This window comes from Malaclemys terrapin, chromosome 1, assembly GCF_027887155.1.
Source record: "Malaclemys terrapin pileata isolate rMalTer1 chromosome 1, rMalTer1.hap1, whole genome shotgun sequence".
Lineage (NCBI taxonomy): Eukaryota > Metazoa > Chordata > Testudines > Emydidae > Malaclemys > Malaclemys terrapin.
In genome coordinates, this window is record NC_071505.1 from 18510836 (window position 1) to 18537479 (window position 26644).

The 26644-nt window shown below is 43.5% G+C and overlaps 1 protein-coding gene across 3 annotated transcripts in view; it reads right to left on the reverse strand.

The window, feature by feature from the left end:
• SEMA3A (semaphorin 3A) overlaps positions 1 to 26644 on the reverse strand; it is a 412569-nt gene that overhangs the window by 209672 nt on the left and 176253 nt on the right. The window contains exon 1 of one of the 3 annotated variants that reach the window (XM_054017202.1): positions 10415 to 10457. The exons of the other annotated variants lie outside the window; for them this stretch is intronic. Coding sequence (XP_053873177.1) covers positions 10415 to 10435 — 21 coding nt within the window. The 5' untranslated portion in view covers positions 10436 to 10457. Of the gene's footprint in view, positions 1 to 10414; positions 10458 to 26644 lie in introns of those variants that run through there. 3 annotated transcript variants of the gene reach the window in all.

Here is a 26644-nt window from a genome sequence, read left to right on the forward strand (position 1 = left end):
ATGCATCCTAACTTTATTGGCTGCAAATTATTATATATGTGAAATAGATTAGTCAGATAAAGAAGCATATCTTTATGGCTTTCAGAGCATCTCCTCTAGAAACAGCTTGAAAATACAAAACCTATTTCACTAATCTTTTCTGGTACTTTATATTTGCAACAGCCAGGAGCGGCGCCAGGGTTTTTGACGCCCTAGGCGGGGGTCCTTCCGCGCTCCCGGTTGTCGTCAGCAATTCTGCGGTGGGGGGGAGGTCCTTCCGCGCTCTCGGTCTTCAGGGCACTTCGGCGGCGGGACCCGGAGCGCAGAAGGACCCCCCGCCGCCGAATTACTGCCGAGGGTGGCAAAATGCAGCCCCCCGAAATCCTGGCGCCCAAGCAACCACCTAGGTCGCCTAAATGGAAGCGCCGGCCCTGGCAACAGCCATCTCCTAAAGATCTATATTTTCCTATGGTCCCATTCTTAAGCATCGTGAAACAAATCTTTTAAAAAATCAGTTCAGTGAAGGATCACTCAGCATTTTCTTTACATAACATAGTGCTCAGCTATTAAAGGGGCAAGGGTCAAATCTGCCAGTTTTTTCCTATTATGAAAATAAGGTCTAGACTATAAAAAATATGTTACATTCTTCTTAAGATCGAGGTGCTCACATGAAAATTAAGAACTCTCTACTGAAATGTAGAGAAGGATTAAGTTATGTCTAACAAGTGGCAGGAAATAGCACTTTAGATATCAAATAGTGACTGAATGATTTGCTAACACAGCAGATATAACAAATGTTCTTTGCCTAACCCATTTTCAAGAGTATTTTCATTAAAAATAACATGATTGAGCACATTGCCCTGCGCACAATGAATATATGTTTCAATGTTTATATCAAAGCAATTACATAGTGTTGTTTTAAAGCATTAGACATGGGTCTGTAATTGCCACATTTTCTCTACTGTCATTTTGAAGTCTGGAAACTAAAAAGTACCCTGTTAGCTTTCTGTGTAGGCTATTTCATCTTTAGCCATTTAACCTTTTGATTTTTTTCCCATCTGATTAGATGACAAGTTATAAATGTCTGCAATATATTTTTCCTGGAATTATGGTGCAATCAAAGGGGGTTTGGAGTCCAAGGCTGGCAGTATCACCTAATAGCGTTGCTCCAGAGTCTGCCGTGCAGTGGCAAGAGTCAGCAGCCACCATGCCAAGTAGCCGGATTCAGTGGCCGTGTCACTCCGTGTGAAAGTCAGTGGCCACTTTGTCTAGCGGTGGAATTTTGCGGCTGTGTCACTCAGCAGTGAGAGTCAGTGGATGCCTTGCCTAGAGGTGGGATTCAATGGCTGTGCTTCCCAGTGATGAGAGTCAGTGGCCAGAGGTAGGGGAACCCGGGCCCTCCCTGCTCCACTAGGTACCAGCGTATGTCCCAAAGAAACAATCATTCAAATTGCAAGGCTTAGATGGTGGTGTCCCTAGGCTTGCTCCATGGGCCACTTCCAACCTTGTCTTCAGATGCTCTGTTGGTGTCACTGGTCTGTCTTGGGGTCCCCCCTGGAGTTCTTTTGGGCCATTCTCCGGAAGGTGTCCCTCTGTCTGTGGCGGTTCGGTGTCCTTGGGTTCTGCAGCTGAAAAGTCTGCGGCAACTTGACCGTAAGGCCTGATCCTGGCCTTTTGGAGCCTCCACACTTGTCCATAGAAGGCTGTAGCACTCAACTGCTCTTCTGCTTGGTCAGTCCAGACTGAGCTGAGTTGCTCCCTTTTGAACCTTCCCTCCACTGGGTGAGTCCCCAGCAGGAGTGAGGGGGTTATGGCTTCCTGTGTCCAGAGCAACTCCTTAAACCTTGCCTCACCAGTGTGGGGTTAGTACACGCCATCACAGGCACCTTTGTACCTCCTCCTTTCCAACAGTATGCACAAAGAAAGCCAGACTGACAGTGGCATTATTACATACATAGTACCATAGATGTGCCTGGAATGTGACAAACAGATAAAGATGGGTTCCTTGTCCAGTTCAGTTAATAAACCTAAGCCACACTTAACAATTTGATGCAAATGGTTCCACTGACACTTGAAAGCTGTCCCACAATGGACTTTACAATACACACCTGATACAGTGGATCCTGGGCCAAGATTTACTTAAATGACTAGTAATTAGGGGTGCCTGAGGCACCTTAAAGGTTCCTGATTTTCAGAAGATGAGTGCTTGACAGAGACATGGAAGGTGTCTCAAGTTGTGTACACAAAAACGGAACTATCCAAAATCACTAGTGACTTTGGAAATCTCACACTCTGATCTTTATACAGAACAGATCATATATATAAAGGGTTATTAGTGGTGGTGCAAGTGAAAAGGGAACCTATTTTAAAGTTTGTGCTTATGGTCCCCTGCTTCCCAGTTGACAACAAAGTAGGTGGACTTTATTCCCCCACCCACCTGAATAGTTGAGAAAAAAAATTCTCAGGCTCTTTTGTCTCTTCTAAGAAGACTTTGTCTTCATGTATATGTAGTTCGGTAGGAATACCAATGATGTATTGAAACAATCTGGTCAGCAGTGCTTTGGTAACTAGATACAGAGATTTTCTTCTCTGCTGAAAGTTATTAACATCAGAGGGCTGTTCAGCAAGCTATCTAAAATGAATTAGTGGTTTCGGTCCTTTTCCAAAGGGACAGGTGTGCATATCACAAAAGCAACGACAACTGGCACTAATGCTTTCTCTTCGAAGTCTCAGCAGAGGAACCAAATCCTCTGAATTCCTTGCTCACTTTGAGAGGAGGTCCATGAAGCACTGATGGAGCAACATGGTGTACCTGCACTACCACATCTACTTAACCTTCATTTTTAAGGCTCTCAATTAGGTCTCTTTTGTGAATGCTGGCTTGTGTTTTGTTTTGTTTTTTAAAAAGAACTAAAACAATCTGGTGATTTTAGTTGGCCTCAATATCAGTCAGAAAAAAAGACCCTATTCCTGAAGATTATTATAATTGTTAGTATTTAAGTAGCACCTCAAGGCCCTTGCTGACAGCAGGACCTCATTACGCTATACATACAAAGTAAAGAGAGAGCATCTTCTCTGAAGAGAACTTATAGTTTAAATAGGCAAAGGGTAATGAGGAAAGAGAGGCAGAGAGAAATGAAGTGACTCTTCGAAATTCATGACAGTGGCAGTGCCTGGAACTGAATCCCGTCAAAGCACATTATCCATTAAACCACACTGTGTCTCTAAGAGAATAAACCGTAGTCAGGTAAGAGTATAATCTCAACATATAATAATGTCCCTGGTCATAATGTTGTTTTTCATACTGCAGCAATGTAGATAATGTATATTTTATTGGCTAACCTATTACTTTGCAGACAACTTTAGAGCATACACCATGCAATACTGTATACTCTACTTCTATCTCTCAAGTGCCCAGCTTATCCAGGGAAGACCTGATAGCAGATATCTATAGTCTGTATGACAGCAAATGGAGGGCTTTGAACTCCTTTGCTTTCACAAGATAAATAACTTTAAGAGACATGGTTAATGGCATACTTACTTTCTGCACAAGTGGAAAAGTTGGCTGTGATCCACTTCCGAATCTGAATTTTTACTACCACAGTACTGATAAAAGCTGTTTTCAGGAACCAAGCAAATTGCGTTAGGGAGAACAGCAGGTTTCTCACCACTTCACTGCACTCAGGAGTCAGCAGAATGCAGTAATTTCATCTGAGTGATTCATGTTAGTAGGACACGAGACAACAAGGGAAAACTATACGTTATTTACATGTAAACAATAATGTCAGCAGTGGCAGTTGTACAGAACAGGTTAATATCTCCCTGCTGATAAGAAAATAGCTCAAGCTTCAGGCAAGAGAATGGCTGACGGAATTGGTAATGAGATACAGAGCCTTTCAGCTCTAGATCACTGGATGAATGATAAGTAAATGGTTAGTGAAAGTCATTTCCATCTGAAGTTCATTAAGTGGTCTATATGTGCTGGTGGCATCAGCCAAGTTTAGTGGAGAAGCGTCTGTACTTCAAAAAACACCCCCATATCATACTGGTTGGCAGACTCAGCAGAGAGGCCAAAAACTGAATGTGTATAGAGGCTAAACTATCCTCCATACCCAAAACATAGTCGATCCAGAAAAACATGGAAGCATATTGGAATGCCAGTGTGGGGCAGCCTCTCTGCTGGGCCATTCTTCTTATGTGGCTTACAAGAGGACTTTATTCTTCAAGAATTGTGACCTTGCATCTTTCATGAGGAATACATTTGCTTTTTTAAAAAATGGTTGTGTTTCTTTCTTAGTCTTTATTACCAACAATTACCATTAAACAGAAGCCAAGTTGTTCAATTTCACAGATGAAATATTTACCAGAGGAGGTTTATATGAGTTTGGAGTGTGAGGACAATCCACAGTCTAGCCAAGAGAAGGAATGCAACCACCAAATCTTTGGGGAAGTGTGATTCTATTTTGCTAGGATGAGTTCATGTTCGATACAGTTAAGAGTTGGACTGCAAATGATTCTAAACATAGACAACATGATCATCCCCACACTGCCTGAACCTGACCCCAATAGCCGCTCGGGTTAAAAACTGAGACGAAATGTGAAAGCAAAGATGCTCTTGTAGATAAGGTACCCAGAAGACAGGCGTTTAATTGCTAGCTATGTCATAGACTGCCTGTGTGACCTTGGCTAAATCACAATCTTTCTGTGCCTTAGTTCAGTATTTCCCAACCGGTGTGCCCTCAGGCCCAAACAGGTATGCTGATTTAAAAAAAAAAAAAACTACATGCAAGAACAAGGGGGTGGGATGGGAAAGCTGCCTTCTGATTGGCCATCTGCCTCAGTGACCCACCTCCTCCAGGGGTTGAGCAATCAACCAGAGCTCAATCTCCATCCCTCCCCCACCTTCTCCTCCTTTGTAAGCAATGGGTAGGCTCCTCTGTCCCTCCCCAACCCTCCAGCAGCTGCCAGCTGGGAGTGGGAGGAAGAGCCCCTGAAGCTCAAGGTGTGCCATAGCAGAGAAAATGTCAGGAATCACTGCCTTAGTTTCCCATCTGTAAAATGGGGATAATATTTCCTGTCTCCTGCCTGTTGTCTCGCTTGTCTATTTGGACTGTAAGCTCTTTGGGTCTGGGATGTCTCTTGGCATATAGACAACACTCAGCACAACGACGAGGCCTCTAGACACTACTGAAATACAAATGAACACTAATAATTAATAATATATCTCTAGTAATATAATCCTGGTTATTTGAGTAGGAAGTTCACCCAAAGTTTAACTTTGCAATACAAATGGATACTCTGCCCATTCTTTTGCTTGTTGCAGTTTTATCATTACCCTAGCAAGGGGAGATGTGACTGATTAGGAGGATGTGAATAAAGACAGACTAGAGGGCTGATCTTGCTTTCATTTAAGTCATTGGGAGTAATGCAATAGACTTAAGCAAGAGCAGGATCAGGCCCTAATGAGGAGCTGAGCAGTCCTAAAAGAAGACATGACATCATCAGACAACTCCAAAGTGGTGACATAAATCTTTTTATGGGACCATCGATAAAAAGAAAAAAAACAAAACCTTTCACTTCTAATTTTCAGAGATGGAGATTTCATTCTGACCTCCAGAAGGACTAATCCCTCAGCTTTCATGAGCAGTTTAAAAAAAAAAAAAGTAAAAAGCCTCAGAAGTGTAGGGGCCGAAAAAACACAGACAATATTGGAGCAAAGTAGGTCTGGAACGACTATGAATCAGTCTGACCCAGCGCAGCAAGAGCTGATGGAAGTAGCTGAATAACAAATAGGTAAACTTCCAAAGCAGCAGTTTGTAATTTGGGTTCGCACACAGCGTCCCCTCCAGCACACACAGACGCATAGGTCAGTTGAATCCAACTGTTTGGACCCGAGTACAAAGATACAGATAGATTGCATTTTTCAATATTAACTTTTAATAAAAAACATCAGTATGTTTAGCTTGCCCGGCAGAAACATAATCAATGGCATCTGAATGTAAGAACACAAGAACGGCCATACTGGGTCAGACCAATGGTGCATCTAGTCCAGTATTGTGTGTTCTGATAGTGGCTGGTGGCAGATGCTTCAGAGGGAATGAACAGAACTGGGCAATTTATCGAGTGATCCATCCCCTGTCATTCAGTCCCAGCTTCCAGCAATCAGAGTTTTAGGGACACCCAACCGGGGTTATGTTCCTGATGATCTTGGCTAGTAGCCATTGATGGACCAATCCTCCATGAACTTACCTAATTCTTTTTTGAACCCACTTATACGTTTGACTTTTACGACATCCTCTGGCAACGGATTCCATAGATTGACTGTGTGTTGTGTGAAGAAGTGCTTCCTTATGTTTGTTTTAAACCTGCTGCCTATTGATTTCGTCAGATGACCCCATGATTTTATAGACCTCTATCATATCCCTGCTTAGTTGTCTCTTTTCTAAGCTGAACACTCCCAGTTTTTTTAATCTCTTCCCATATGGAAGCTGTTCCATACCCTTCATCATTTTTGTTGCCCTTCTCAGTACCTTTTCCAATTTTAATATATCCTTTTTAGATGGGGCAGCCAGAACTACATGCAGTATTCAAAGTTTGGCCATACCATGGATTTATATAGTGGCATTATATTTTCTGTCTTATAACCTATCCCCTTCCTAATGGTTCCTAACACAGTTAGTTTTTTTGACTGGCACTCCACTTTGGAGCCTTTTTTAAAAATCGGCATTATATTAGCTACCTTCCAGTCATCTGGTACAGAAGCTGATTTAAGTGATGGGTTAAATACCACAGTTATTAGCGCTGCAGTTTCATATTTCAGTTCCTTCAGAACTCTTGGGTGAAAACCATCTGGTCCTGGTGACTTATTACTGTTTAATTTATCAATTTGTTCGAAAACCTCCTCTAAATACACCTCAATCTGGAACAGTTCCTCAGATTTGTCACCTAAAAAGAATGGCTCAGGTGTGGGGATCCCCCACATTCTCCACAGTGAAGACCAATGCAAAGAATTCATTAGCTTCACTGCTAATGGACTTGTCTTCCTTGGGTGCTCCTTTAGCACCTCAATCGTCCAGTGGCTCCACTGATTGTTTGGCAGGCTTCCTGCTTCTGATGTACCTTAAAAAAATTGTTATGTCTTTTGCTAGTTCCTCTTCAGATTATTATGGCCTGCCTAATTATGCTTTTACACTTGACTTGCCAGAGTTTATATTCCCTTCCATTTTGCTCAATAGGATTTGACTTCAAATTTTTAAAAGATATCTTTCCGTCTCTAACTGCCTCTTTTACTCTGTTGTTTAGCCATGGTGGTATTTTTTTGGTATACATTTAGTTTGAGCCACTATTATTGTGTTATTATTGTGTTTTTAAAAGTTTACGTGCAGCTTGCAGACATTTCACTCTTGTGACTGTTCCTTTTAACTTCTATTTAACTAGCCTCCTCAGTTTTGTGTAGTTCCCCTTTTTGAAGTTCAATGCTACTGTGGTAGAACTTATATAGTACAATAGATCTGAAACCTGCCATCTGTGGCTGAGTCTCTTCTATATTTTTGTTGTGTTTTCCCAGCTCCTGCTTAGTTCAGCTCTGTGCTGCCAGTATGTTATCTTATACTCGTGCCCCGGACAAGATCCTCAGCTGGGGTAAATTGCTTTAGCTCCTTTTCTTCAAGGAAGCAATACCAATGTTCATATCTGAGGGTCTGGTCCTTATAGTTATCTTTCTAGATTGACATTGTTGTAAATATATGCTACACTTAAAATCTATTTCATCATAGAATCATAGAATATTAGGGTTGGAAGAGACCTCAGGAGGTCATCTAGTCCAATCCCCTGCTCAAAGTAGGACCAACACCAACTAAATCATCCCAGCCAAGGCTTTGTCAAGCCAGACCTTAAAAACCTCTAAGGATGGAGATTCCACCACCTCCCCAGGTAACCCATTCCAGTGCTTCACCACCCTCCTAGTGAAATAGTGTTTCCTAATATCCAACCTAGACCTCCCTCACTGCAACTTGGGACCATTGCTTCTTGTTCTGTCTTTATTTGTTTCATTAAAGGCTAATCCAAAGCCCATTGAAGTCAATGGGAATCTTTGACTTCAATGGGCTTTGGATCAGGCCCTAAATTAACATTCCAAAATGATTGTTATTAGTGGGGAGCACATGATTTTCACAGAGGGAAGGTGATGTAATCACAACAATCCACTGTATGCTTTTATGGATTTGCACATTCTTCTGATTTCAGTGGAAAGCCTTGGATCAGGCTTCTAGTCCATTACCCTGACAGTGTTGGCTTATTGTACATCCACTGGTGTTTCGCTCGGTCTAGTTTTAAACATCCCAAGCAATAGGGCTTCCACTTTTTTTCAGATCCTATCTATGGCTAGAATGGGAAGATGAACTAAACCTTGACAGCTGCCACTGTATTTTTAAACCTGTGTAGTGCTTAGGGTATCCTGGTGTGCATCTTTCTTGGTGCTTGTCTTAGCATCCATCACCATAGTGGTAACAGGTGCTTTATGAATACAGAATAGATCCAGGTAGATTAGATGGGTAAAATAAATTAGACAGATAGTTTTTGTGAATAAGATATGACTTGAGGGCTGTAAGCCTCCCATGCAATCCCTGGCAGAATTACTGATACCTAAGACACTGATCCTGCGAAGCTGAAATCAATGGTTATGGCTACACTACAAAGAAAAACCTATGGCACCAAGTCTCAGAGACCGGGCCATTGACTTGAGTCGGCTGGGCTCGGGCTGCAGGGCTAAAAATATCCATGTAGACATTCCTGCTCAGGCTGGAGATTGGGCTTTGAGACCCTCACTGCTTGCCAAGTTTCAGAGCCCAGGCTCCAGCCCAATCAGGAACGTGAACACTGCCATTTTCAGCCCCACAGCCCAAGCCCCTGCCCCGTGAACCCCAGTCCATTGACCCAGGCTCTGAAACTTGGCGCCACCGGTTTTTCTTTGCAGTTCAGAGCAGCAAGCAGGATCAGAGACTTAAAGAAGCATGAGGAATGCAGCTTCCTTCACTGCGCCAGCTGTTTGTGCCATCCTCCACTCACCCAGAGGAAACAGAATTTCTTCTGTTTTTCAGGTCACCTTAGACGACCTGAAAATTTCCAGTTTTACCATAAAAAAAAAAAAAAAAGTTTGGAGCCAAAAGCTAAAAACATCTCCCAGTTCCAGCTATGTTTTTAACCACAGGAGCTTACAGCAGGCAGCTTGTTTACCCAGATTGCTATCAAAGGCATTTTCCAACATAGCATCAGAAGAAGGAATAAAATATATACTTCATTTGTCATAAATTCATGGTTTTTGTATTGAATCAAGCTGAAGTGCTGCCTGCCCTTTGAGGCCATGTTTTGCCATCAGCCTGTGTCTGTTTGTTTCTCAGCACGGGCTCTAGCTTGTTTTTTAATCTGGTAGGTGGTTTTGAGGGATCTGCACCAGTGGCAGGCCCTAGAGGCATCCCGGTTGCTTCATGGTGCTGAGAGAGCGCATGCCAGAATAACTACTGCTGCACCCTTTGAAAGGGTGCAGTGTGAACGCCTCCTGTGACAAATGTGGTCTGAAACCTGGCACAGCCCCTTCCAGGAGTCTAGGGACACTGGTACTGTTGCAATCCCACCCCCGCTTTGCACTCTGGTACACAAGAACTGGGACTGTGTGACTACCACTTATTGTGGTGCACACAGAAGCAATCTGTCACCCTAGGTAAAACTTCAATGTGCTGCCCTGCTCCTACTCCTTTAGAAGTTGATAGCAGACACTCAGCATCTCCCCAACTGCTACCACAGCCCCCCCCCTCCCTAAATTTTGGGCAGCTGGGTCAGAGGCTGATGAGCCCTAGGGACAGACCCCAAGGGATGGGAACAGTCTGACACCTGATGGGTTCAGCCAGGGTAGGTCAGGATGAAAGTCCCCCAGCCTCTGCCCTCAGCCCTGCAAGTGGCCATAACTCGCTCCCTGGATGGGTGATACCCCCAGCCTGGGCCAACCTTCCCAGTGGCTCATTCTGGGTGAGTTGGCCCCAGCTGCCCAGGGCTCAAGATGGGAGCGAAGCCCAGCTTAGCAGTTCTGGAAAACAGTGGCTCCTTCCTCATAGAGCTGCTCAACTGAACCATAATGGGAACTAGGCAATAGCAGGGGGCAGTTCCTTGCCCTGTAAGGCCCCAGTTAATGGGCATCACAGACCCCCTACCTTTCACAAAGTCACTCATACTGGGGACGCGGATTCTCTCGCATAAAGGGTGGCAGGCTCCTTCCCACTGGAAAGAGAAGGGGTCTCCACACCTCAGCCTCTGCCCCCACACGTTGGCCCCTGCACTTCCAGTCCCCTGCCTAGCCCCCGACACTTTGCACCCCCCAGCCTGCACCCCTGCCAGATCCCAGCAAACCCTACACCCCCGTAGCCCACCCCCATCCCTCTACCTTTCCGGAGAAGCTCATCATCCTTGGGCTCGTGGGCTGTGCAGTGGCAGCACCTCCAGAGCCTGGACATGGTGGAGTTGAAATGGGGGCTGCAGTATGACTCCAGAGCAGTGGCTGGGGGCTGCCTGGACAGCAGGGCCTGCGTGCAGAAAGGCAGATGGCAGCTGGGTGGCAACATGGAGGCAGGCAGGTCTCCGTGCTGTTGGCTGAAGCCCCAGCAGCACTCACAGTGCCACTAGAAGCAGCCCTGTGGCCAAGCAATGGCCACAACCTTACCTGTGCCAGGGGCAGGGAGTGGCTGGGGAGAGAGAAGGAGCAGTTTCCCCACAGCCCGGCTGAGGGTTGCTTTCTGCTGCTCAGAACCCCAGCTTGTCACCACCTGCTCCCTTCCTGCCGCTGCTGGAGGGTACTGGAGCAAGTCTGCTGTCCCAGAAATCTGCCACCCAGTAGCTGCCTAGTCTGCCTATAAGAAGAGCAGCCCCTGGGTTGCACAAGCTGGGAGGAACTCCTCTGTATTCCTAGCCCACACTAAGCCAACCACATCACGCCCTGCATGCATATTTGTAACTAGATCCATGGTGCCAAGCCAAAGGTTTGAGAAAATCATGCTGTTCTTTAGTTATGTTGGCAGACGAATGGCTTGTCTACATGGTGGGATAACACGCTCTACAGAGGTGGGATTTATAAAGCGCACTGACGAGTTGCACATTAATTGGTCCATGTGGACCTTGCTGGTGTGCACGAACGGTTCCCTAGTGCACTTTAATACAGCACTGTTTCAAACAGCACTACATTAAAGCGCACCAGTTAATTAATGCACAACATGACAGTGCACTTTAGAACTCCCCTCCCTCCAGTAAAGCACATTACCCCACTGTGCAGACAAGCCCCTAGTTTTCAGAGTACAGGTGTACAGATCATGAACACCACCGCCGCCAGTTAACATTAATTACATTCTCAACCCTGAGGACCTGTCTTCGCTGAAAAGTTAATACACATGATAATTTAACTGTTGCCCCTAACTTGCGTCCCGACCACACAGAGAAATCATAACTCAAGTGTTGTAGTGCTTTTAACTCGAACGGATTGGCCCAAGAGACTAAGCTTGAGTGAGCACAACTGGTCAGCTTCTTACACGACCACTCTGTAGTCTGGATGCAGGCCATTAACTCTGGAGGGCTGCTAGTCTGCCAGTGCCTTCCCACAATTCCCTCTGTGTGCCCAAAAAGGACAGACAAGTTTTTCCACAAGTCACTGAGAGAGAATTCATAAAGCAACTCAGTTTACTGCAGTGTAAAGCACCAGAGGAGTCCCCCAGAAGTCTTAGTGCCACACAAGAATGAGTGCAACACCACAATAACGTGGGTGTTATTCCACAGGGTGGCTGCTCTCACTCAGGCTTGGCTATCTCTAGAGATGTAACTTCACGGTGCATGCATACCTTTAGATTGGTTCAGGACCACAATCCAGGTGAGGACTAAGCAGCACTGTTGCTCCCAAATTTATTCTGTGACTCGATAGCTTCTAATCTCCCACCTTTCACAACCATTAAACTTTTCAGGAACAAAAAATATTTAAAAAGTTACGACGGCAAAGAAAATCTATTGCACCCACTTAAGCAGCCTTTTGAAATATGGATGAACTAAGCTCAGACACATACACCTGAGCTATGCTGGAAGGTATTGCAAATGGCTGATTGATTATACTGTAGCCTGGAAGTCTCTGAATTTACGACGGAGTCCAGGAACATGCATGGCATTCATGGACATCCAGTTGACAAAACTCTCCAGGAAACTTCCAAAATTAGAAACAACTCTCTAAATTGGTAGCAGACATTTACTAAGTAAGATGTCCTAGTCACTTATAGGCCAGCACACAAAATATCCTCTATGCCTTAATGTTTGACATTACATTGTGTGTTATTATGGGACAATGGAAAATGACGTGACCAAAAATGTAGTCATGACTCTTTTTTTTAATATCCTTTTGGAAAGTGGTGGGCATGTCATTCACATTAATTGTGCCAGAACAGCAGCAGCATGAATGCTAAATTATTCTCCATGTTCACAAACTGTCAAGTGGGGCAGATAGCCAGCTATCCAAAATGACTGCAAAGAGATCTGCACAGCTGTAACATATTTTCAACTTGTACTCCAGATACTACTGAAACCAAGGATCTCTTTGATCGAACTGGGCTTGGAGTCACATTTCCTCTTTGCTTTGGCTAAGATGAAGAAGATAAAAATATAATTAGTTAATTTGCTCTATAATTTCCTCCTCTGCAATGATGTAAAAATGTCAAATGCCTGCAAAGCAAGAATAAATTATGAGGATAATAAACAATGGATGTATAAATGATATGTGGATAACATGAGCTGATGAAGAGCCTGAACTAATTATGAAAGAAAAAAAGGAAAGAAAGATTACAATGATAACACTCAGTCAAATTCTCCTCTTGTTGTCTCCTACTTCTTTGAAGTCCACGAGGTTGAACCAGTATTAAAAGGAGATTATGGATGACTACTTCAGCCTGTGAAGTCACCTTAGCAGCTTTCCACCAAACCTTTCAATCACATGGTTTCCCTAGCCAGTATATGGCAGGGCCTAATCTTACTGGAAATACCACATGGTACTTTGTAACTGCAATGTGAGTACACTGGCAATATGTAATAACTCAATGCAACACAACTGTGTTATCCATCACTTGTAAAAAAGTTATTATTTATTTGGATTGATATACCTCCTAGAGGGCCCAATTAAGTATCAACCCTTTGCTAGGTGCTGAACATACACATAATGAAAAGACAACCCCAGCATGGGTCAACAGGGCACCAAGTCTCCCAGCCCGGTTCGAGAGACTCAGGTTCACACTACCACTTTCAAAATAGCTGTGTACGTGGCACTTTGAAGTTGCAGCTCTGGCTGGAGCTCAAGCTCTGAAGCCCACCCCTCACCCTAGGTGCCAAGGCCCAAGCTACAATGTCTACACAGCTATTTTTAGCACTGTAGACCTAGGAGCCTGAATCTGTCAACCTGGGCTGGGAGACTCACTGCCATGGGCTGTGTAGAGGTACCCAAAGATCATACAGTCTAAGTATATGACAAGAGACAATAAACGGATACAACAGATGGGGAGAGTTCCAGGTAACAGTGGAATGATTATGATTTGTGCAATGGGTATTAAGACTGCTGCCTCTGCAAAATGCTGAACATTTTATGAGAGGCCTGCTACAGAAGTAAAGGGAGATTCCTTTATTCCTCTATAAAGGGCCGCCTATGCCAGTGAGGACTCAGAAGATCATTGTAATGATGTAATTACTAGAATAATTGATGTTAGAGCCACAAAAGACATAGCAAGTCAATAGACATAGGCAGAGGCAGCACGGAATTGTTTCCTACAAAGTGTTTTTAATGCTGTGCCTAGTGTGGTTTTAAAAGGAGCTATAGAAAGCACTAAACAATAGAACAACTAATTGCAATACTATAATGCCGGATTCTGTATTGTCCTTATGCATGTCCACAGTGGATGGGCACAGAGTCAAGAGCCTAAGCCATTTGCATGGCCAAGCAGAATTACTTCCTCACTTCTCCCAAGAGGGCACATGGCATGCGAAAGGGGGGCAGGATGAGGCAGAGTAGGTGGAGCCATGGCTCAGAACACTTCCTCCCCACCCACTCATCAGTCATGTTACAGGACGTATGCTGAACCCCATGCAGTGGTGTCGCAGTGCAGATGCACCCTCTATGAACCAAGGAGGTGTGAGAGGATCCTTGGAGAAAGAATGCATCCCATTTCGCCAAGCTCTTCAGCACTAATGCAGTGCTGCGCCTAAGTAGTACGACTGAACTCTTAATAAGCATGATTTGTGAACTCCCTTTATTTTTGAAATGGTACAGTAACTCCTCACTTAAAGTCGTCCCACTTAACGTTGTTACGTTTCTGATCAATTAGGGAACATGCTCGTTTAAAGTTGTGCAATGCTCCCTTCTAAAGTCGTTTGGCAGCCACCTGCTTTGTCCACTGCTTGCAGGAAGAGCAGCCCGGTGGAGCTAGCTGGTGGGTGGTTGGAACCAGGGTAGACCGACAACCCCCCTATTAGCTCCCCCTATCAGCTCCCCACTCCCCTAAGTTCCCTGTGCAGCAGCTGCCTAGCAGGCTAGCAATTGCAGCTGTCCCTCCCCCCACTGCCATGTGCTGCTCCTGACCTCTGCCTTGGAGCTGCTCCCTGAGAATCCTGCTTGCTGCATGGGGGGGGGGAGGGGAGGAAGAGGAGGGCTAATGTCAGGGTGTCCCCCTCCCTCCTGCTCCTGCAACCTGCTTACCCCATCTTCCATAGAGCAGGGGGGACACACGACAGAGGGAGCTTCCAGGCAGCAGCAGCTGCAGCTGTGGTGTGGTCTCAGCTTGCTGATCTAATTAACAAGGCAGTGTATTTCTGACCCCACTCTTCATACTTAAAGGGGAAATGCGCATCTCTCTCTCTCTCTCTCTCACACACACACACACACAAGGTGTGTGTCTCTGTCTCTGTCTGCCCTCCCTCCTTTCCTGCTGCCTTATACAGTAGAGTGTGAGAGTTAACCCTTGAGGGCCCAGCCAATTGCTACTTCATCATTTAGCAGTAAGGCATTCTCTGGAAATATCCCACCCTCTGACTCCTCCACCTCAACCAAGCTTCACAATCATCATCACTGTGTACCAGTATTAAATTGTTTGTTTAAAACTTATACTGCGTGTGTGTATGTGTATATGTATATATATATATATAGTCTTTTGTCTGGTGAAAAAAAATTCCCTGGAACCTAACCCCCTCATTTACATTAATTCTTACGGGGAAATTGGATTCGCTTAACATTGTTTCGCTTAAAGTCGCATTTTTTCAGGAACGTAACTACAATGTTAAATGAGGAGTTACTGGACCATAATTACAACTGAACTACTAAGAATCTATTTCTTTATTCTCCTGAAGATTTAATTGTTCATCACTCTTTTTATTCTGTGTGTGTAATACAATATCTTATAAATGTCTTTGTTTGCTAGAGCTGTTTGACTGATGAGGATTTTCAGAGTGTTCATAAAACAATCTCGTTGGCTGGAATCTATTAGCTTCTATAATGTCTTCCCACCAATGTGTTACATCCATGAATTAATGTGGGGGGTGGGGAACAAAAAGCCTAGCCTGAAAATATATTTCCTTATTTCCCTTGCAATGTTGTGATATCTTATTTTGTTGTATCATTATCTTTCTTTTATACAGATACTCTACACACATGTCATGCACACACACACTTAGCAGGTTTTACGTTCTGCTGGAGCTTACCACAAAGACCACTGAAGTCAATCCAAAGTTCATTAAAAACAATGGCAGGACTCTCATTTACTCCAGTGGGTTGTGGATCAAAGCTTGGGACCCTAACTTTTCAGGAAACCAGACAATTTAGCAATAGCTGTGTCCACTTAGAGAGTAGACCATATGGAGACATCCCAGTTTGAGAAATGCCACTTTCCTTCCTGTAATGCATTTAGGAGTGCTCATGCTTGAACACAAATACATATTTTCAGGCATTATGATCCAAAACCTTTTGACACACATTCAAATAAAAACGCCAGATAGAAAATTACTAAAGAAAAATACCAGCAAAACATCTTCATTTTATGATTTCCCAAAGTATTAATTAATTTAAACGAGCTATTTTTCTGTGGCATATTGACACACTGCATAAAAGCATAACATTTTCTTCAAAATAAATACTCAGCTTTTATCCTGTGTCTTTATTCACTCAACATACAGAAGCCAATTCTAAGTATAAATACGTTCTCCAAATTGTATAGACTTTGCGCCCAATCTTTTAACCCTTTTCCATGGGTTGCAGTACCAATAACATGATCAGATATTGTAACTGGATCCAATTAATCATGTGTAAAACCACTGAAGGCAATGGAGATTACATAGGGATGAATTTGACTCATATATGTTGGAAGCAACTGGCCTTTAAGTTAGTCCTTCATGAGGCACAGATGGGATACACCTTTTCCATTTGCAATTGGATGTACATGTTTGCATTGTTCATATCAACTAGTGACTGGACCAGGCCCTAAAACCAATGCCCACTGAAATCAGTGGAATGACTGCACTGCTGTAGGCTTCTCAGCTTGGTTAAACGTGAAGCCCAAAAATTTATATAGAATAACACAGCCATAGCACCAACCTAAGCAGTTTTGTAGAAAGGAACAGGAAAATGGGGGGAAGTTATTAGAAAAATCAAATCTGATCATTTGCATTGTTTAATTTTTTTTAAGTGAATGGTTTATATTTTCCCATGCTCCTTTTCCCATCTGCAATCCAACTATTCATCTTCTGTGAAATCTAAACCTTCTGTGCTTCATGTTTTATTCAACGTTTATCCTAAGGTGCTTAATTTATACCAAAGGACAGCAGAGAGGCTAAGAGTTGCTTGTGTAAGGGGAGATGCTTTAAAGCCATTGTTCATGCCCTTTGATCGTAAGTTTTCACTTAGGAAACTTTGGTTCTGTGCATAATTAAAGGACGCCACTAACTATCACTATATAAATTAAAATAAAATTGAATAAAGCCAACAACTTTTGAGATTGAATCTATACTTCAATATCAACAACTGCAGAGCAATTATAAATATATTCTACAGCTCCAAAGTTAATCCTGATTCAATTTGTGGTTGTTGTTGGGGAAGGGGGTGTAAAGGCTTTTTTTTAATATAACCAGACCAGTTTCAAAGGTATATACAAATGTTTATCCTTTTATACCGCTTAGGTTAGTACATAAAAAAGCATGATGGATGAACAATGACACTAAACTTAAACTTTCCTATGGAAATATACATTATGAACTACATACAATCAATTAGTTCAAACAAAGCCCATACTGTTTCCACTTCTCCTAAAACAGTGGTATATATTTAAGTTTTCCGATTAAATGCCCACTTTGGCACCACTAGTGAAATAACTTATGTTTGTTGTCAGGTCTCCCACTGGGTGGCGTGTGGTTCCTCATGTATGTTCATTTGTCACCCTCAAATAGCTTAATGCCTCCTGAATGGCCTTGGAGCAGGTAACTACTTAAGTGGAAGTTAATTAAGTCATCGGTTCACTTCGTTCTGGAGGATTTTAAGACACCAACACAGCATGTGATACATACAGTATAATAGTCCAGACTTATCTGCTGCAAACACCAGAAGAACACCATTTTTTGTTCCCACAGTAGGAACAGGGAACATTTGGCATATCCATCAAGACACTGTGAAAGACCTGGGGGTACATTTTCAAAGGGAAGCATCAGGATTTAGCTACTTGACTGCAGCAGCCAAATCTTACAGACTTTATGCCTGCACAAGTCTACTTGAAGCCCAATGGGAATTTTCCCCCAAGTATTGATAACCCTTAGGAATTTGATCAAGTAATAATAGAACAAGGGAAATGTTGACCTTTTGATAGAATATTTTACCATGACCATAAGAGAATATTCTTTTGCAAAGAAGTAAAGCTGATCCAGGGGTACCAGATGGCTCAAAGCAATGGAAATGGACTCTACCGCCTTTCTCGTCTAGAGGGCTGATTTAAAGCCAACCTGCATCATCACTAAATGGAAGTGGTACTATGATCTGGTGGCTGTGCAGTGGCCTATTTCTAATGTGTTTGGTGGTATTTATCTAGTCTCAATTGGACAGGGTCCTGCAGTTACAAAAGTCACTGCTCCACTTGGCAATCTCAGCAGAGAGACTGCAAAGAGAATAGGCATTCACCTTTAGTGGCAGGTGTTTTGGTACAGGTGCTAAACCTGCCAAACCTGCACCTGCTCTGTGGAGACATAGAGGCCTTTGTTCTGAAAGGCTGTCAGATAATTCACATACATACACAACTAAGGAAAAGAGTGTGAAGCCAGAGTAAGTGTGTCTGTGCAGTCAGACACATTCTAGCAATGCGAAAGGGGACTTATTCAGACTAGCCTACTGCTAAAGTCAATGGGAGCTGTGGATGCTCATCACTTCCCAGTCAGTCTGTTTATGTAGCTACCTAACTTCAGAACCCCACATTTGAAAATATTGTTTGTCAAAATCATCATGTTCAAGTCAAAATGTCAGTAAATTACACACATTGGTGTAGCCAGACTTTTGAATATTTGGGGATGGTTGGCGAGATATCGTAATGCTTTTGCACAGACTTTAAGCATCTTAGCAACAGTGAATCTGTGACATCAAAACAGTGTTTCATGGCAAAAGGTTAAAAACTGATTAAAACAAAATATAAATTCATATTATGGAGGCATCAGAGAGGGGTAAATCCAGATCTGAATATTCCCACCACAGATTTAAGCTTCAATCACAAAATTCAGTGGCAGGTTAGATCCAGAACCCTGCCTGGACCCATGTCCAACACTAACATGGCATGTTAGTGTGCAGCAAGACTGATTTACAGTCATGTGAGCTTGCTGCACAATAACATCCCACGTGGACACTTCTACAGTGTAGTAAAAGTCCCAGAGAGCTAATTACTGGTTATGCTTTCAAAAAGTAGCAGCTAAGCCACACTCAGGACTTTAACCGCGCTGCAGCAGTGTTCACCTGAGACGTTACTGTGTGGCAAGCTGCTGCACTGTAAATTCACACCCTGGCCTACCACACAGTAACTTACTGCATAGACAAGCCTTAACTGAGGGCCAGATTCTGTAACTCTTATTCATGGTGAGTAATAGATTACTCCATGAGTAGACATATTGGACTCAGTGGAGCTACTCATGGAGTAAGGTTCTACCTAAGGTAAGGGTGGAAGAATCTAGCTTTTACAGACTAGCTCATAAGAACTTGAAGAAGCCAGATTGTGGGCAGCCCTGGCATGAGCAAGGTGGAAGAGTGCAGAGAGGAGCCTTCCCACGCCAGATACACCCTCCACACCAGGTACAACCTCCACACAGGGCCAAGGAAAAACAGATGTTCCTGTGCTCTCCTCAGTCCAGGAGATCCTTATTCTGGGAGCACCTGGAGTAGATATACTCCTAAATGATGCAAAGTTCTGGGGCCAGACTATTTGTGGGGTTGGAGGGCCATGGTGGGAAGCAGAGTCTACGTGCTCCAAAGGGGGTAATGCAATGGGTGCATTCCCCCTAAGTGCTGGGAGGAATAGTGCCTCCAGAGGTTCCTCTGTGGCAATGCAGCTGCATTACACCCTGTGCCTTTATAGTGCAATCCAGCTCAAGGTATAAGTCCCCACTTCGGACTAAGGTACGCAAATTCAGCTACGTTAATAACGTAGCTGAATTCGAAGTACCTTAGTCCGAACTTACCGCGGTCCAGACGCGGCAGGAAGGCTCCCCCGTTGATGCCGCGTACTCCTCTCGGCGAGCTGGAGTACCGGCGCCGACTGCGAGCACTTCCGGGATCGATCCCAGAACATCGATTGCCTGCCGCCAGACCCTCCGGTAAGTGAAGACAAACAGTCAGTAACCGAGAGGTATGATCATCTCTGGTTAAAGCACTGGACTGGAACTTAGGAGGCTTGCATTCAATTCCTAGCTCTGCCCCAGACTTTCTGTGAGACCTAGGGCAAGCCTAAATACCTTTAAAAATATGGACCTCAATCTCTCTGTGCCTCAGTTACCTATCTGTAAAATGAGGATGATATTTCCTGCCTGTCTTGTCCATTTAGGCTCTTCAAGGCAGGAACTGACTCTTATTATATGTAGGTACAAAGCCTATCACAGTGGGACTCCAGTCAACGTTTGGGCCAATAGCTGCTACTGTCACACACGATAAATAATAATGTGTGGTTGTAACACAGTAGAACTTCTCACACAAGTGTGTAATGATAGCCCTAAAATGAAAGATACATTTTATGGTGTATTCTCTTAAATATATTTTCAAAAGTTCCCAGGAAGGATTTCATGATGGTTATTTATTCATGATTAAAACAATTCCCTAAAGGAAGGGTATTTATAGACAAAAAGTTATAGTGAAATAAAATGTAATGCAAACCAACCAGAAGAGAGACACTGCATCCTTAACTCAGACCTCTGTACTTTCATCCACAGTACTAGGAGTTGAGGACTGCACACAAGCTTTGATCAGCCCCAATTAACTCTGAATTAAATCTGTATCTGAGACCTGGTTATAATATCTTGGCTGCAACCAAAGAATTAAACTAACATATTAAGCAAAAAAATGCTAAAAACAAAGTTTGACTTGCTGGATTAATGTTATGCCAGCTAGGTTTCAACAACGAAACATAATATATAGGCTTAAATTCATTGCTGTTCTCCCCATACAAAAAGGAAATCCTTCCACACTGGGATTTATGGACCCACTCTCCATGGACAGTATTTTCACTGAAATGAATGATGGGAAGTCCCTGGTGCCAGGGTGTGCCTGGCAACTGCTCCTGGACATGACTCTCAAATTCTGAAACTCCAGTTTGTTTTTAGAAGCTGCCTGTGGGTTAGTGAGTGGCTTCCCAGCTGGCATCGTCTCATGTCTTTTGGGTGAGACCACCACTGGCTGCCTTTGGCAGCTCAAAAGCTGCCTGAGAGACTAGGCCAATATCATCTTGATGGTGTGCTCAGCTGACCTTCCTGGTGTTTTAATTTTCACTCATATTTGTGTGTAAAGAGTTTGCTTTCTCTCTTGCAATATAAATATACAGGCAATATACAGGCCATACCTTAAGTCCTTCACTTTGCAGGTGTAGAGCCCAGCCACAGATCCAAACCCTGATCAGGATCTGCACCCGCAAATACTAGGCAAGTCCAGAGGGTCAGGTTTCTACATGAAAGGACAAAGTCTCTCTAGCTGTTTGACAATGGAGGAAAACAGAAAAGAGGACAACTGGACACCTTCCTCCAAGCACCAGAACTGACTGACATCCCTATGTGGGTTGTCAAAAACCAGCCACTTAATAATGGATGTTACGGCTTCTTATTCATAAAGTGTCATAGGCACCCAAACAAATAGAAGTGCTAGTTCCCTAACCACAGGGAGTTTACAGTCTGGATAAATAAACAAAATAAGGCAAGAGTTGAGAGTGAACCTCAAATAAACCCAAAGGAAGTATCCATCAGAAGCCCCATTTTTGCTTTTGCAAGTGTTATAATCAATTCTTGTTTTACTTAGACATGATTAATACAAATTTCTGTGTTTCCTCTGTCCTTCTAGCATGCTACTTCAGACTTCGGCCAATTAACAAAGAGGGTCACACATGAAATCCCATGAAGCAGCCCTTTAGATGGGGCATCCTGTCCTCCTAGGCAGGACAAATGCCATTGACCAATATCACCTGTCCCAGTCAGGGCCGGCTCCAAGCACCAGCCGAGCAAGCTCGTGCTTGGGGCGGGAGATTCTAAGGGGTGGCATTTTTGGTTCACCACACCGACCGTCCTGTAGGGGGCAGCGGCACAGAGGAGGGGAGTGCCCTGCTGGGAGCGGGCTGCGCGCTCTGTCTGCCTCAGTCAGTGCCAGATCTGTAACAAGCCCGGCAGGGCAGTCCGTGCCCTTCCCTCCTCGCCGAGGGAAGGAAGGATGCGGCGCAGCGGGAGGGGCCGAGTGGCGAGCGCCCCGGCTGAAGGAAGCCCTGGCCACCGTCCTCTCTCTCCCCCTCCCCTCCGCTAGCTGGGGCGCGCACTCCGCTGCCCAGGGCATGTCTGCAGCGCAGGGAATCCCGCTAGTTCCGGCCACCCTGCACTTTTTTTTATTTGCTTCGCCACTCCGGCCGCCCCGCATGTTTTTTTGTTTTGTTTTTTTGCTTCGCCGTTCCGGCCGCCCCGCACATTTTTTTTTTAATTATTTTTTGCTTGGGGCGGCAAAAAAGCCAGAGCTGGCCCTGGTCAGGGATTGGCTTAGACTTTGCAATGCTGCCACTAGAGCAGCTCAAAACCTGGAATTTCAATTCCACAGGAAAGTCGCATTTCAAGATATCCCTTCAGAACATTTTGTTTCAACATTATTGAAATGAAGCATTTCGATAAGGTTGAAGTGCTTCATTTTGACTTTATCATTTCAACTGTTAGATAGCCTACCCAGTCATTCTACTTATGCAGGATTGTGCTCTATGGCCTGTCCTCCTGATTATATGGAGCACATAATTGCAGAGGAGGAAAAGAAGTAAATTTAAACTTTGTTTCAATGGAAAATGTCCTTGTTTCAGATGCAAAAACGTTCATGGTTTCAGTTTTTCCCCACAATTTTTGGAGTTTTTGAAAAAAGATAAACCTAAAGGCAAAAAAAAAAAAAAAAAAAGAGTATTTGAAGTTTTTTGAAATTTGAAAAAAAAAATACTCAGCAAAACACACTCACCATTTTCTGACCAGCTCTACTGCAATTATTTGTTCAAGTAGGATTCTGCATACCCCAGTGTTTGCCGAATAAATGTATGATTCATGAATACCCTTAATGGCATGCCACTAAGGATGTTTACATATTAGCAAGTGCATTCTCTACTAGCTACTGCGGTAGTTTATCTGTTTAAAAAGTTTCAGTCATTCCAACCATGGCACAGAAACAATACCATGTGACCAATCACGCAACAAACAACGAACAGCAAAATGGTAGGCAGCTGAAGCAAATGCTCCATGAAGAACCCACAGGCTGAAATTTGTTCGGATAAATTGACTAATTACTACTAAATTAATAAAAAAGTCAATCTGCAAACAGTTCATGAACAGGAATAAGGACTAAGGCACCAATCCAAAGCCCATTGAAATCAATGGAAAAATTCCCATTGACTTCAGTGGACCTTGGATTAGGCCCTTACATCCTAAACAAACATATTCCCTGCAATTTGTAATTTGTCCAGCTCATCCTACCATTCAAGCGAAGAGACCATCCCCTCAAAATACTTAAAATATGTGTATGGCCAAGGGGAAGGAAGGGCAATCTGAAGAAAAGTGTCACCACATGGAGAAAAAAATAAGGCATTCTTTTCTTCGTGCCCCTGTAGAGCAAGATACATGACAGAGAACATAAATTTAGGCCTGAGTTGCTGGGATCAGGAGAGGTGTCAGAAATCACACATTTTGCAGTGTGTTGCTCTACAAGAAGTCCTTTTGAGAGAAAAGCCTCTAAGTGTGCGTGAACAGAGCCCATAAAACTTTACAAAAAAAAAAGAGTAGGGGGCAAGTCAAGCATCCAAATCTGCTACAGAAATCTTGACCCTTTCTTTAAATTTGTCTACCATGCTTCTACAAGGCATAACTTGAAAGAGGCTTCATGTTTACAATAAAGAGTTACATCTATAGTGTCTTTCATTAGAGCAAGCTGTTTGTGTCAGATGCCAAGACATTGTTTTCCTCTTCCACAATAATGTATGTGTGTGATTTAAAAATAAAATACAATAGCTCCATACACATTCTTATCATACAACATGCTGTTTATAAAATCCCTCATGTCAAAAATCACTTTGGGAGCCAAAGAAATGGAACATACCATTTTAAAATCATTTTGCATTACTACTGTGCATGTATTCAAGGCTGAACTTTTTTTTCATTTAAGATCCAACCTGATTGAAAGCAATTATGATGCTGGCATGAGGCACTGCACAATATTTAGCACAAATTACATTTCATTCTATTATTAATAGATCTGGTATGTGGGAAATGAAGATGTATGGTTACTTATCTTTGCTTGTAATTATAGTGATGCCATTCAGAGTTACCTTCTCCGCATTACATATGCTCTTGCGGCTGGATTTCTATGTGTTTGCAATCTCTTATCCAAAGGGCAAAATGACAATGAAAATAAGAGCAGCTATCCTGTTACAAGGTTAATTTGTGAATGATAAATGAGTGTTTTTAGAATGAACTACATAGGCTACCATTTAAACAGGTCTTGGCAACAAACCAGCTCTTCCCTTCAGCAGAAAAAAGAGAAAAAAAAAAACGTAGAGAATGTACAAATGAGTTGATTGCCCCAGGATGTCTCTCTCAAGAGGGATTAGAGAAACCCACTGGGGCATTTCCAGTCCCAACAAAAGCATGATTTGAGCTACAAAAGTTTGCCCCGATAATCATGTTACTGCAGAAAAAAAAAAGAAAGATTTTCTGCCCCCGTATAAGCTCTTGTTGTAAGACATTTGGAAATAAACAGTAGGTGCCAGTGAGCCAGATGCATTAGGGAGGCTCAGCCCATCCGAATGCTGAGTGAGAGCAATGCCTCTCAAATATTCCTCTGCTGAGCCAATGCAAACCAACCATTATATCTGCCTACTAATGTTAAATAAAGTGTTGTGGACTCAAGCTTCACAATAAGGAAGGAATTTCACCGGAGCGCTATGGGTTTTAACTATAATCTGATATCCTGCTGAGGCTAGGGTTGGCTCCACATGTATATTTAATACAAAAACATGTATTAAGGGCAGCTTCTGATCACGCACATTCCCATTCCAACCCTCAAAGCTGAATTTCCCAATCGTGAGGCAGGGCTTCTTGAAGGGCCCAATCAGTTCTGCGTGAGCCCCCAGCATGGCTTAGTGCCAGCCCAGATCTATGTTTGATGAGATGGGACATCTGTGTTTCACTTTGGGCTCTTTACAAGAAATTCATTGGCAGAACAAGGCTAATGTCTTGTCTGGACTTTACTCCTTCCATGTAACAAGACAACTGGATGATTTTGAGTTGAGTCCCATTATTTCCCCTTCCCTTTATCCTACAGTATTTCTTCCTGTTATTTGCTGGACTACTTATTGATAATGGAACTCCTTCCCTGCCTTGATTAGCACATTCATTTACAATAATAAAGTAGGTGATTTCCTACTTGAAGAAAAAAAAGGAGAAATGGGGAAAAATAAAGACATGCTGAGTGTGGTGAGAAAGGGCCTATGGTGGAAAAAAGACAAAGAGATGGAAGAAGGAGCATGGAAGAGAGAATAAATTTAGGGGTGTAGCCAAGAAAAGATAAGAGGGAAAAGATAAGAGGGGGGACTGACACATTTTGAAAATTCAAAGCAGTAATTGGGCCAAGATCAGAGAGCTGGAAATAGGTCCGAATGCCAGTCCTGTGTTTTAATCACTAGATCATATTCCATCCAGATACTTTACTGAGGGTAGTCCATTAAAACATGCACAAACACAAAATAACAACCAAACAAAACAATTCAGTGTTGATGTAGAGCAGACAAGATTCTCTCACTGGCCCCAGCTGTTGGTATTTATTTTCACTTGGCAAAAGTTTGAAAGAGTTTCTAGCTGATCAGTTCATGAGAATTTGGGGGAGGGGGAGGGAAGAGGGAAATGGACTCTGGCTACATTCAGATTGAGATAGTGGTATGATTAATGACAATCACAGTTTAGACGGGGACATGTTACGTTGTTATTATTCTTTGGTTTTGCTGCATTATAGTTTTATGTGATATAAAGGACAATAATATGGCTTTAAGCCACTATCTGCCTTAGGAGTGTATGTGAAAGGATCCTGGACCAGTGGCCTCTCTCAGCAGCAGTGCCTCTGAGACAGGCATGTTGCATCAGGAGCACTGGTAGAGTGGAGGCCTTAGTGGTCATGCAGTGCTCTGCTCTTCCTAGTATCATCCCAGGCAGACTGGTTTGTGCCACTCCTTGATCCTTCCCACACTACTGTCTGAATTAGACTTCTTCACAATATTTGCACACCAACGTGCAAGGGCAGGTCTGGGTTCAGATGACCAGGGCCGGTACAACCCATTAGGCGACCTAGGCTGTCGCCTAGGGCGCTAACATTTGGGGGGCGGTGACTGCGGTGGCCGGATCTTCGACCGCCCTGGTCATCGTCGGTATTTCGGGGGCGGGACCTTCCGCCGCCTCTGTTGGGGGCGACATGTCGGGGGCGGGACCTTCCGCCGCCTCTGTCGGGGGCGGCATTTCGGGGGCAGGACCTTCCGCCGCATAGGGCAGCAAAAAAGCTGGTGGCGCTCCTGCAGATGACATGAAGGAATGGGAAGGCTTGGGCTGCGGAAGGGCAGAGAAAAGGGTCCTTGCACTCTCCCTTCCATATGGTGCTGGCACCGTATCTCCACAAATATGTAGGGCTGAGTGAATTGGCTTGGCTAAAAGTAAGAACCATCAGGAACCATTGCCCAAAGCTCAACCCAAACTAGGTAAAAAAGCTTTTCTGAGGTCTAAAAGAATTCAATTTGAAAACAAACAAGCATGATTCTGTTCCTCTTGGATTTTGGGGAGACAGGCAGCAGATAGACCAAACTACCACGACACAAAACTACTCTTGTGGCAATTACAAAGT